This window comes from Myodes glareolus, chromosome 3 (genome assembly GCF_982192425.1).
Source record: "Myodes glareolus chromosome 3, mMyoGla1.1, whole genome shotgun sequence".
NCBI classification, from domain to species: Eukaryota; Metazoa; Chordata; class Mammalia; order Rodentia; family Cricetidae; genus Myodes; species Myodes glareolus.
The window spans coordinates 29625625-29639148 of NC_142028.1; the positions used below are offsets into that span (position 1 = coordinate 29625625).

The 13524-nt window shown below is 47.0% G+C and overlaps 1 protein-coding gene across 4 annotated transcripts in view; it reads right to left on the reverse strand.

Annotated features, from left to right (window-relative positions):
* The window catches only part of Slc6a13 (solute carrier family 6 member 13), a 34984-nt gene extending 22969 nt beyond the window's left edge, over positions 1–12015 (reverse strand). For 2 of the 4 annotated variants that reach the window (XM_085687060.2, XM_048444326.3), the window contains exons 1-2: positions 11882–12015; positions 9217–9423 (exon numbers count right to left, since the gene is read on the reverse strand). In XM_085687060.2, coding sequence (XP_085543186.1) covers positions 9217–9418 — 202 coding nt within the window. In that variant the 5' untranslated portion in view covers positions 9419–9423; positions 11882–12015. Of the gene's footprint in view, positions 1–9216; positions 9424–9682; positions 9707–11218; positions 11407–11881 lie in introns of those variants that run through there. The other 2 variants (XM_048444327.3, XM_048444328.3) reach the window with 2 other exon arrangements.
* Positions 12016–13524: the final 1509 nt, after the last annotated feature.

The window sequence follows — 13524 nt, forward strand, 5'->3', positions numbered from 1 at the left end:
TAATCCCAACACTCAGGAGATAGAGGCAGGTGGATGTTTGAATTCAAGGTCAACTTGGTCTACACAGAGAGTTCAACACCAACGAGGGATACTACTTAGATCCTGTCCCCTGACTTCCTCCCTAAAAAAGTAATAAGATATAATTGACTTAGCTGCCTTCCAAACATTTATGTTTCTGTCTACATAGATTGGCACGTCTCTCATTCTTCATCGGAGCCCAGGATGAGGAGAGCAATTGAAGAACAATGTCTTCCGGTCACGACACAAGCATTGCTGTCATGAACTCACCCCAGCTGTGATTAGCTCCACAGACCTGCACAAGATGGGGACTGTCAACAACCCATCATGCATAGGAAAGGCGTTGCTCAGGCCTCGCCCCTCCCTGAAGGTCTATGGACAGTACCGGTTGTGGGGACTGTGGGGAGACAGTGTCACTTTCTTCAATGCGGTGTCACTGAGAAGTTAGCTATTTTCCAATCGTTAATTCCCTGTTCATGCTCATGAGGACAACCGTAACAGAACCCTGTGAGTCAAGCATCAAACAGAAGACGTCAGAGTAGAAGGGGCCTTGTTGGGAAGAAGGTTTCGTGGGAAGGGGAGGAAATGGGAGCGTGTACTGAGGGAACTGAAAATGACCAAGATTTATGCAGCCATGAAATTGTCAACGAATTATAACAGGATTCAAAAATGCAATCGATTTATTATAAATTACAATGTAAATAATTTCTAACAAATAGAAAAATAAAATATGTAGCAAAAGTACAATGCTCAGGAGACAAACAGGTTCGTAAGACTCTTATCTGAAAACTGTATGTCCCGTGTTTTGTCTTCACTGCACATCTTGAATCTGTGCCTGCTGGGTTTACTCCCCATTGAGTAAATACCCTTAGAAAATAAGATTTGATGAATTAAAGATGAAGGCTACAAAGTCTGAACTAATACAAGAAAGAGTTACAAACAGTAAGCCAACAAAAGAACAATGCAAGCAGTAGAATAATAAAAAAAAATCTAATTAATATAACAGAAGACAGAAGAAAGGAGAAACAAGGAACTAATAGTACAAATATAAAACTAATAGTAAGAAGTCAGAACTAATCTACTATGGTAAGCTGTACTAAATGTAAATGATCTACATAGAATGATTAAAAGACTCAGACTTTTAGGTTGACTTTTAAAAAAAAGTGAGCCTCAAGAACCTGCTGCCTGCCCTTTCCTAACTGACCAAGCCAATGTTTAACTGCAGGCCCATGGTCAGCTCTGCCCCTGAGCGCGTGGACAAAGTCCACACTCAGCAGAGAAGCTTCTACTCTGGAAGCGTGGAAGCGGGAAGGGACTGGTGACCAGATGCTGATCAAGAGAGACCTGAGTACAACCCAGGTAGTCCTGAGGGGTACCTCCCTTCGGTCCTCTTACCACCATGAGAGGACGGGGTCCAGCACAGAGACACACGCCTTTAACACCTGCACCTGGGAGGCCGAGGAAGGATGATTGGTAAGCATGAGGCCAACCTACAAAGTGACACCCTATAGAAACAGGAAGAGCCAAGGGAGACCAAAGTTGGCGACACCCACACTTCACCCATGTAAATCTCCCACAACATTCTGAAATGTGCTGCCCACTTCCCATGAGTTGGGAGGGACCATAAAAGGAGCGGTGCAGGAGCCACCCCTCTCCGAGGGAGCACACTCTATGATGTCACCTGCAACGTTCCCGCCCCTTTTTAAAGATACAAAGAACTATGCTCCGTATTAGCCACAGAAGTCAGTGTGTACACGGAAAGGTATACGCTATAATGAATGCCAGCCTGACCAAAGTGGGCATGGAGTAACTCATGTGCTACCAAAATAGCTGCTTCTCACAAAAGACCTGAGATAGACAAAGCAGCCCTGAGCAAAGACATAACGCTCGAGGTATCACCGTAGCTGATTTCAAGCTGGATTACAGAGCCCCAGTACCAAAACCAGCACGACACTGACACAGAATGAATTAGAACACAAAACTGAGTTCCAAATCCATGCAGCTACCGCCACCTGGTTTTTTGAGAAATACTCCAAAAATACACATTGTGGAAAAGACAGTTCCATTCGACCCCCAGCGCTGCATATCCACAGGCAGAAGGACGAAACTAAGCCCCTGTCTCTCGTCCTTTACAAAACTCAATTCCAAGTGAATCAAATGCCTTACTGTAAAAATAAAACAGGGAAAAATTAATGAAATGTTAGAAAAATGTTAGAGAAAAATTGCAATTAAATTAAAAATTACAATACAATTAAAGATGGAGACACAGGCAAGAGCCAAGGAAATGAGGCCAACGGCCGAGGATGGGCCCTCGTGTAATTAAGAAGTGACCATAACAACAAAGGAGACAGTTAACTGGGTGGAGAACCACAACAGGAGAAGAGTATTTGCTAGCAATACATCTGGCAGAGGATTAATATTTAGAAAATATAAAGAATTAAACAACAAGAAATCAGAGAACCCAACCAGTAAGTGACAATGAAGTAAACAGACAGTTCTCAGAGGAGGAAACACAAATGAACAATAAGCTTAAAAAAATTGTTCACTAGCCATCAAAGAAACGCAAAGCAAAGTACACTGGATCCCATCTCACGCCAGTAAGAATGGCGGTTGTCAAGGAGACAAATAACCACAGATGCCGGTGAGGATGCAGACAAAGGGAACCCTACACAGTGCTAGTGGGGATTCAAACTAGTCCAGCCACAGTGGGACTTAGTGAGGCGTTCCTCAAAAAGCAGAACTAACAACAGATCTTCCACTTGACTCAGCTGCATCTCTCCTGGGAATTCACCAAAGGGCTCCAAGTGAACACGTCCCAGAGACACGCACATCCATGTTCCTGCAGCACTGCTGCTGACAGCTAAGCTACAGAGAAACCTAGGTGTCCCATAACAGAGAAATGGACCTTTTAAAATGTCACTCACACACGCACGTGCGCGCACGCACACACACACAATGGAGCTACTTTTTTTTTTCAAACATAAACAAGAACAAAGTTCTGTGGTTTACAAGTGAACAATACAATTGGGGACATTTACATTAAGGGAATTAAGCTAGGCTCAGAATAAGAGGTATTCTAAGTTTTATCTCATTTTAGCTAATAGTCATTAGCTCTTATATAGAGACACATAAAATTACTAGTGTTTGCATTTATATGTGCATATATATGTCTGATATGAATATAAAAGCAAAAGTCTCTAGGGGGATGAGAAAGACTAATGAGAGCAGAGAAGTTGCGGGGATCATGTCTCAGTGGAGCATGTAACTTGTGCATGAACACACACGTAACATGTTAAAAACATAAAGATCAGAAAGCGGGGGAACAATTGCTTCTTATTTCGCTTTCTTTTTTTGTAGCTACAAACAGCACCCTGGCTGCCAGCCTCTTCTTGTCCACTTGGCTCTCCCTGGGCTGCACTCTGCCTAGGCCTAAAGCCTAGAGTGACTGCTTCAGCCTTGGCCTCCAGCTCACCCCTCCCAAGAGGTCCATCTGGGGTCCCTTGAGGAATCCCGAAACACCCTGGGTATTCTGCCAGAGAGATCGCATCAAGAGCTCAGGTCTGAGGCATCCAGGATTTGTGTGTATGAGGGCTGAGGATTAGAAGAAACTTGGAGAAAGGCGACGGGGGGGGGGGGGGCAGCGCCTGCCCTGAGTTAAACAGTCTTCGGCTGTGTGGACACAAAACTCCAGGCTCCCAGCACTCAATCTGAGACTGAGAAATCAAAAGCAAGCGGCTGACAGTCAGTTTTTAGTCACGCTGAGATTGACAGGCAGGCCACTGAAATTCTCCTTGCCAAACTGGCTGGTCCAGCGATCGTGCCCACCCGTCCCCCTCTCGGCCCCTCTGCAGCATCCACTGTGTTCTCTCTCCTCCCCAGCATCGTCAGCTGCCTTCCTCTTGCTTTGCAGTCTGAGTCAGCGCTCTCTTGTCTCTTTGCAGGCTCTTTCTCGTCTCACATGCTCTAATGGTTGGCTTTGCGTGCGTGCGTGCGTGCGTGCGCGTGAATGCGTGTGTGTGTGTGTGTGTGTGTGTGTGTGTGTGTTTCTCTTTTCTTTCGAGACAAAAAGCCTTGCTATGTGGCCCAGGTTGACCTTCAGCTCACACTCACAATCCTCCTACCTCAGCCTCCTGAGATTACAGATATAAACTGCCATATTGGGCTCTCTCTCACTCTCTGTCTCTCTCTCTGTCTCTCTCTGTCTCTCTCTGTCTGTCTCTCTCTCTCTCATAACATTGTTTCTCTATTTAACAACCCCAACTCTCAGAGAACTCTCTGTATAGACCAGGTTGGCCTCAAACTCACAGAAATCTGCAAGCCTCTGCCTTCCAAGTACTACGATTCAAGGTGTGTGCTGACACCGCCTGGCTAGGCTTGCTTGCTTTCTTTCTTATTTTTTTTTACGCCTTCAAATTGATAGTGACACCTAAATGTGTATTCCCAGCCAGATCTTTCACACAGACTCCAAACTCAAATACTGTACTGCCGCAAGGACACATCCACTTGAATGTGCCAAAGGTATCTCAAGTCAGCGTTCCTCCCCCAAACCCAATCACTAATTTTTCTCTTAAAACCTGTAGCCTTTCAAGTCTCAGGAAGAGTAACCCTTTTCAGGTTAAAAGTCTCGGGTTGCTTAGACGGGGGTTAGCGGCGACAGGAACTGCGTCAAGGGCTCAGATTCCGCATATCTCACATACACAGTCTAAGATATGCTGGAGGTTGAGAAATTCATTCTGCTGGCAGCCAGGGTCCAGAGAGCTAGAGAGGCTTCATCTGAAGGCCTGGGTCCCGAAACATTTGGCTCACATATTTAGGTAGAATCCATAGTTAGGAGAGAGGTCCCTGTCTTAGCTGCTTTTCTGTGGCCTGAGAAAAGATGATTAAAGAAGGGTTTATTCTGGCACATAGTTCAAGGTACAGCCCACCGCGGTGAGGAGTCTTCAAGCCAGCAGGAGCTTAAAGCAGCTGGTGGCACTGCATCCACAGGCAGGAAGAAGAAAGCAATGATCGCCCTTATTCAACACACTTTCTCCTTTTTATACAGCCCAGGACCCAACCCCAGACAGTGGTGCAGCCCGTTCCTTTAGGATGGATTGCCCCACCTCAACTAATCTAGTCCAGACAGTCTCTCACAGACATGCTCTCTTTGTGTGGATGTCTGTATGGGAGAATCTTGGTGCCACAGTGCACACAGAAAGGTGAAGGGACAACATGGTGGAGGGCAGAGGAATCGAATTCAGGTCATCAAGCTTGGCAGCAGGTGCCCTTTACCTGATGCTATCCCTTGACACCCCAAATCTGATCTAAGCTATCCCAAACAGGTGCCCTGGAGGCCTGCTCCCTAGGCAATTTCAGAGTCTGTAAGACTGACAATCAACCCTACCCATCATAGGAATCAGGGGTTGATCCAGAAACTTTAGTTTCATAACTGGGCTGTCCAGTACAAGACCTTCGCTACTCCTGCCCTGACTCTCCATGTCACTAGAGCAAAGCTAGCATTTTACAGTAGCCAGCAAGACCCTTCGTGATCTGCATTCATATTGTATAGCTCCAAATCTAAACGTGCCCTCCTCTGGGGAGTGGAAAAGATCACAAGACTTGGAAAGTTCAAGAAGTTTACAAGAATCATGAGGCGGCTCTTTAAGCCAGCAACACAGCGAATGAACACTGAGAGGGAGCCTCTGCTTGGGCTGCCTGCTCTAGTCACGCAGCAGCGTGGCCCATGCTGGGGAGGGTGTGTTAGTGACAGCTGCCTGAGTCACCCCTACGCCTATAAACGACCAAGGGAGACTCAGGTGGGGAGTCTGTTCTCGGGACTGCCGCTGGTGTCCAGTCTATGGTGAGCAGTCGCTCCTTTCTGTCGCATCCACAGAAGGCGTGCAACAGCGACTTTTGCACTTATTTCTCTGACTGCACCGTCTAGCTACTGCTCTTGCTCTGGGCTTATAGGCCTCCTTTACCTTTATAGAAAGCCAGGCGGGCTCTTGCTTGGGACCATTTGACCTTGGCTTCCTCTCTCTACAACAGGCTTACCTCGATGACCACATGATCATCCCTCTCACTCCTGTCAAGCCTTGGTTCAAATGCTCTCCGTGCAATCCACCATGACACTCCCCACCCCTCCCACTCCACCCCGCCCTACTTAAAACAGCCACAAGCCCACACCCAGACTCCTAATCCCCTTTACTCCACTCTTCTGGTTCTTTTCCGTAGGACTTGCTAGCTTCTGATACTCTGTAAGTTTTTTACTGTTAAACTTTGCTTTGCTGTGTTTCCTTCCTCCTAAATACAAGGCCCATGAGGACAGAGCATGGATCTGGTGCATTTGCAAATGTATCCCAAGCACTTGGAGCAATTTGCAGGGTGCTCAGTATTTATTGTTGAATGACATAGAGTCAAAACTTCCTTGTCTGTGTGCCAACACAAGTGACATACTGGCAACTCTAGGAAACCTTCGTAATGATGCCAAGATTGGACCATGGATCCTAGATAACAGCAAGAGGCTTGCCTAGGTGACAGAGGTAGGCATTCCTCCTAGCAATGTCCCTGAGCACGCCATTTTAGCTTCCAGGTCTTGGTGGGCTTTATCACAGAGCTCTCTTTGCTTCTGTGACTTTCCAGACTTCAGCTGCTTAGCCATTCTGCTAGCTACCTCAGCTCCTCCCCCAATGCGGAGCTCACTTTGAATTAGCTCCGCCAAGAGTTAAAGCTGAAACCTAAGAAGACATCACTAAGCTTTGAAGAGATTCCTTGCGCTTGTTATTGGCGCCACACAAATGTATTACTAATATAAGTCCTTACCTTACCTTCGCCCTCCCCCACTTTCCCCCACCCCAAGCACAATAATGACTGTGTGACACTGAGGCCTCAGAGAAGAGTCCAGAAGCAAGTTGACAGAACACATGACTAAGAATGGTTACCTCCCCAGAGCACCCAGCATCCTTCCCAGAACCTACTCAGAACACGCCTGGCATCCCTAGGAGCCCAAGTCTCAGTCAGAGAGCTTAAATAAAATCACTAGGGCAACAGAAAAGGGTCAAATCAATGCACAAGCTCTCAGTGTGTCTTTTCTTCACCCTTACTCCCCAAATCAACAGCGATGAGTCCCCTTGGCATCAGGTCATCCACTGGCTAAAAGGAGATGTAAAAAGGGAAGTAACCCATCCTAAGGTTCTTCCAGAATCTGCTTTCTGTGGCGTGAACTGCGGAGAACACGGAGGCAAAGGCTCTGGATTCCTCCAATAGCATCCTCGGTCTTTGGCAAAGCACTTACCCTTGCCCTCTCCTCCCCTCCTCCACCCCAAGCACAATAGTGACTGTGTGACGAATTTCATTAGCATTTGCTATTGAAATCTCCCAGTAGCCCTTGGGTGACTCGTGCCCTTCAGAGCAAACCTGGGTTTTAGCCTCTAGATCCAAAGTCCTCCAGAACGTCACCCCCCTCACCCACTCCCGGGCTGCTGTTATTCATCAGTAAATAGGGAGGTAGCACACGAAGTCCTCAACCCCCCATTCACCCCCAGTGGCTTTATACTAAGCTTGGCAATCACTGCCTCAACCCTTACCCAATTCCAGAGAGGCTTGGGGAAATCTTCCTACCCCATAATCTTTCTGCCACATGAGAAGCTAAGCTGGTGATTGGTTCCGAGTCCCAGGGTACAGCTTTAGACTCTTGCTCCTGTCTGTACCCTGAACCAGCCACATCCCTCTACCTAATGCTCTAAAGAGAAGGCATTCAGGCCCGAAGTCCTCATCAAACATAGAAGTATCTAGTACTAGATGAGGAGCGGGCAGACTTCCCTCCTTCGCCCACAATTCAGACTGAGCAAAGCCTTGTAATTTCAGGCCACTAGCCAGAATTCCTAGGGAGAAAGGACATATTATGTCATCCCCATTCCTCTAGGGAAAAACACAAGTTAACTTCCAACCCCACAGCTAGTCTCCAAAGTCCACAAAGCCCGGAAGAAGACAGCATGAACGTAGAGCTCCTCTCTTTTGGTCGCTCCCAGTCCCCTCCTCTCTCCACCTTAGATTGTGTGTCTTCTCTCTCCAAAACCATTTGTTCAGGAGAAAGACTTGAGCTTGCTAAGTTTGGAGGCCTCTGCTCCCCTGCAAAAAGGTAGGTGTCCTCCCCTCGGCCTTGTCCTGTCCCTGGTGACCTACCTCTGTGTTCTGCATTTCTCCGGCTCCGGATGTAGCCTCCCTACAAAAACAGACCCATGACCTCCAATCCCTGGAAGCTTTGTCTATCAACAGAACAGGATGGTTTCCTAACACACAGGTCAACTCTAAGCCCTTTAGTATCTGGGGACTCTGTTCAAGGCTTCCCATAAAGGTGTGGACATTCCCTGAATATGGATTAGTGCAATAACCCCAGAGGGCTGGGCAGGAGAATAAGAAGCCAGTACAGAAGTATGTGTACACACACACACGTGCACACACACACATGTGCACACACACACGGGGGGGGAGAGAAAGAGAGGAGAGAGAGAGGAGAGAGAGGAGAGAGAGAGAGAGAGAGAGAGAGAGAGAGAGAGAGAGAGAGAGAGGGAGAAAGAGAGGAGAGAGAGAGGAGAGACAGAAGGGAGAGAAGAGAGAGAAGAGAGAAGGAGAGAGAGAGAGAAGAGAGAGAGGAGAGAGAGCGGAGAGAGAGAGAAAAAAACTTTAAAGGAAAAGCCATGAGGGTCAAAGATGATAGTAGTGAGAGTTAGGAAACAAGATGGTACTGGGAATGTCATGGTACCAGCTGAGGAGTGGGTGGCGACACAAGACCAAAACCGAAGAATCTCAAGCTCCCAGAAGAGTTTGGTATCAGCAGCAGCATCAGTGTAGCTCCTATTTATTGAACACTTTATGGATGGCGTTGCCAGGCCTTACAACAACCTTGAAAAACAGGTACTACTATCCTGATTTGCAGGAACACCTGATGAGACTCTGGGGACTTTGGGAACTTGATCAAGATCACATCGAGTAAGAGCAGAGCCTGAATCCATTCCCATCTGGATGGGAGCCTGTACTCACATGGCTAAGAGAGAAAGCCCTAGGACACTCGTGTGCTTTATCTAGGTCTCAGCCTCCTGCCATGCGTCACCAGTGACCTGTCAGGGCCCTTCAACGCCAGCGTTCTGTGCCTTTATAGAACTTCCCAGAGGGACGTCCTCCTTCCTGGGGGGACTTGTGTGGCACAGTGACTCTCACCTCCCCCATTCTTGTAGCAGAGATAGGGAAACCTCCAGACGTTGCCTAAGCCAACGATCTCTCCCGCCACTGACAGCACAAACTCCATCTTGTTGTTCCAGTGCTCGCGTTCCAAGGTGCCATCTTCCTCCACCTTCTCCAAGGCTGGACACACAGGCTTTGTCTCTCCATTGCTGGTTGTTCCCGAGACCCTGTTATCCATCCCACCTGGAAAGCAAGTGGAGAGCTCTGTCACGTCACCCCACATGTCATGTCATGTGTCACCTCCCATGTGTCACCCCACATGTCATGTGTCACCCCACATGGAAAGTCTCCCCTCGTCAGGAATTTCCCAAGAGAATTTCTTCTTCTATTACTTCCTTCTCGATCCTTCAGTCCGTTCTTTCTTAGCGCCCCTCACTGGCAGAGCTGGGGAACAGCTCCCAAGACTCCCTGTTCCCTTCACATTGAGGGAGAAAGCACTGACCCTGTAGAGCCGACTTTGCTTCTGTGATGCATGTTCTCTGAATTCATAGTCTGTGGTGGTGTGCACTTTCCCTCGCCTTTCACAGCCAACTGTGATGCGTTAAAAAGAAATTCACTCTCTTTATAGCCTAGGACAACAAAGAGGATGACAGTTGACATATTGTCAAAGCCACGGATGTCCCTTGCGAAATTTACCCTAGGGAAGTGACTGTGACCATGGGGGAAAGCTCTGGTATTGAAGATGTTAAATGCTCGTAAGACCAACCAAAAAATATTGAGAGAATATACATGCTAAAAAATGGAAGGTGTATTAATAAGGTATGGTAGTTGTATCATGAGCTTCTATAGAATCATTAAAAAAACTACGCTATTGGAAAATGCCTATTGAAAGAAAGGGTTGTGTGCTACAGAAAATGAGATCAGTGTATATAGAATGATCATGTTTGCCAGACACCTTTCAGAGTATTTACATACATTGAAAGATTGGGACGTCAACCACGATGTTTCTTTCTTAGTGGCAGCATATGGGAATGTATCCCTAGTTTATATCTTTACCATTCTGACCAAAGAAATGTCTCCAGCAGGATACTGAATGAGACCAGTGACTGAATGCAGTGAACAGCGCTCTCTAAGAATCCATTCCTCAGTCCTTCATTTCTTCCTGAATCAACATACATGGAAAAAAATCTCTCCTTCACTCTATCCATCATTGCCCCCTCTTCCATCCCCCTCCCGTCTCCCCTCCTTCCCTTGCTCCCTTTCTCTCTTCAGCAATAACAGCATAGCAAACTATTACCCTAGAGACGGTGACATAAAAAAGAAGTCCTACTCAACTTCTGACTCCCAGAAACACCCTGCTCTACACTGATACTGAGATTGAAGATAAACTCAGGCGTGATTTAAGTTTAATGAGCAGCTACTATGGGCTAGGCTAGGCTAGGCATTTCACGCACATTCATTTCTTACACCAGACCTATTCTTGTTGAGAAAATCGAGTGTATGTGTGCTAAGTACCTGAAGTCGCTGTAGATGAAATCAAGTCGCTATTGCCACATCGGTGGTAAACTGTATGGGACTTACACCAGCCTGCACTCCCTGGAATTCACTTACGTTGGCTGCCTTGCTTTATCAACATATTTAATGCTAGTATTTCAAGTGATTCCCTCCTCGTTTTACACAGTGGCCCCTTTTGTTTTGGTTCTTGTTTTAGCTTTTGTTATTGTTTGTTTGTTTGGTGATTGTTTGCTTTGAGACAAGGTCTGTAGCCCAGTTTGTCCTAGAACTCACTACAGATCATAAACTCCAGGTGATTCCCCTGCCTCAAGCTTCCTAAGTGCTCGGAATACAGGCATGACTGGGTTAGAGCAGCCCCTTCCTAGAGAAGTAAGCAGGTGAGCTTTCTCCGAACCCAAAAACAAATTCAAGTTAGTGGAACGTTTTCATTAGGAACCCCTCCAAGTCACAGGCTTCCCTTAGCTTCTGCCTCCAGACCTAAGGACTGGAAAAGTCAGCCCCAAAGGCAGGGAGTCGAACCCACCTCTGATTATAGGACAAGCTAGGGAGTGTTCTTCAAAGTCAGCTGAGCGGCAAGAAGTCTCTCTGCTGATCAGACTTGTCTTCTTGGCCTCATGCTGTTCAGGCCTCCCCTAACTAACAAACTAACTAACCATCTTGGGGTTCTTCCAGACAGGCAAACCCATCCCCACTTGGCCTCCTCTCCGTCCCAGCAATCAAGCAGTACTCCTCTCCCTCAGCCCCATGAAAGTAGTTTCTCAGGGGCAGCTGAGTGAGCATAGGCTGTGGGTTCTCGTGAGCTGGGTTCAGACCTTACCCATTTCCAGCACCACTGCCCGCCTCCAAAGAGGTTAATGAGTAACACAGTTTGCTCATCTGAGAAAGTGGTAATGATGGCATAGGCGCGCTGTGAGGCTTGCGTGCGGAGATACATTATACCTTCACAACTTAAACTCCACGACTTTCCTCTCCAATTAGGATTTGCTGTCTCTTACTCCTGTCGCCCCTCAAGTCACAAGCCACCCCCTTCAGTCAGGAGAATCGTATGAGGTGTTTGCACCTGCACACCTAAGAGCTGTCAGGGGACATCAAAAGCCCTTCGGTTGTCAGTTCATGGATCCCACCAACCTACGCTCTGAGGCTCAGAAACAAGCAAAAGAGAGAGAGAGCAGAAAATATTCCGAACCTTGGTGAAGTTTCTGCCTGAGGTCCCGTCGGAGAATTCTCGAGGGGGCCAGGAAGGTGCTAGCTATTTAAAGCGTGGCAGGAGACCGCCCTATGGTGGCTGTAATCCTAAACTTGACCGGCCCACATTCCGCCTCCTGCCTCCCTCCTCCCCCGTCCCGTGCTCTCCCCTCCCCTCAGCCACCAGACAATCTGCACATGAGTGACTGCCGGGCCAGGAGACTGTGTGTGCACACTAGCAGTTCAGCCAGTTGCTTGTGATTTTACCACAGCATACTCTCTCCACATAGCCTGCGTGCCCGTCCTTTCTGACACTATGGCCCCTCTCTAAGGGGATCAACGAGTTACCATATCTTTCCACAACTCAAGGGCTCCTGGGAATCAATATTAGGTGCTTATTTGATGAGGTGGATTAATTTAAAGGTATATTGATCTTATCTGATTCCAAATCGCATTCTGAAGGGACAATGATGCGGGTGGGGGTGGGGGATCGAAATCACTGAACCGAGAGAAGTCAGTAAAACTTCTGACATATGCACATACACATACACACGCGCGTGCGCACACACACACACACACACACACAATTTACTTACATTGGCTGCCCTGGTTTATCCACATATTTAATGTTAGTATTTCAAGGATCCTCTCCCCATTTTATAGACATACACACACGTATGTGCACATACAATGTTGAAAAGTTTGAAAAAGGTTCACGAGTTAATAGTGGTTGCACTCAGAACAGAGTTGACTTAGGGACCAGTAGCAAAGGAGATTTTCTCTTCTTTTTGATGCTCCAGTATTATCTGAATACTTTGACAATGTACTAGAACTCTTTTTTTTTTAACTGCAATCAATGAAGTATCTAGGTTTAAAACGAAGTCATCATGGAAGATTTGCCAATGTGAGGCAGACAGCCAGTCAGCGGGACTTTCTTTCCAGGCAGGAATGACCCAAGGAGGTGGCCGGCTGTTGGTTCAGCTGCGAGTTGCAAGACTAGAGCACAGCCTGGGCCCTGCCACCTGCTCCAGGGCAGTGCAGCGGGAAACTGCAGAAGCTTTGATGCCAGGCAGTGCAGGGGCCGAGTGCTGCATCTGTCACTCTCGAGCTTGACGTTTGGAACAGAGCATTCAACTTCTGAGACTCTTATTCTCACACCTATAAAATGGAGAAAATGTTGCCTACCTTAGAAAATGGTGTGAGATTTCAGGAGAGAATGCATCTAATAATGTAGCAAGCCCACCAACAATAACTGAGGCTGCTAATTTATTCTCAAACAAGTATTTACAATGAGCTTCACGGAGATTATCCTTTAAAATAAGATTGTATTTTTCTATTGTTACTTATATGTATATTCTATGTATGTTTGTGTACAAGCATGTGGGTGCCCTCAGTGCCCAGGGATAGCATGCCAGACCCCATGGAGTTGAACTTATAAGCAGATGTGAGCCCACTAATGTGAGCGCTAGGAATTGAACTCTGGTCCTCTGGAAGAGCAGCTGGTGTTCTTATCCACTGAGCCATCTCTCCAGCCCCTGGAGATTATTCTCGTGTTTCAACCGTCCCTTTTTCCTTCCTTCCTAACCTTCCATCTCACCTCAAGGTTTAAAAAAAGAGGTGAAAGTGTTCTCAAAGATCGGCTCC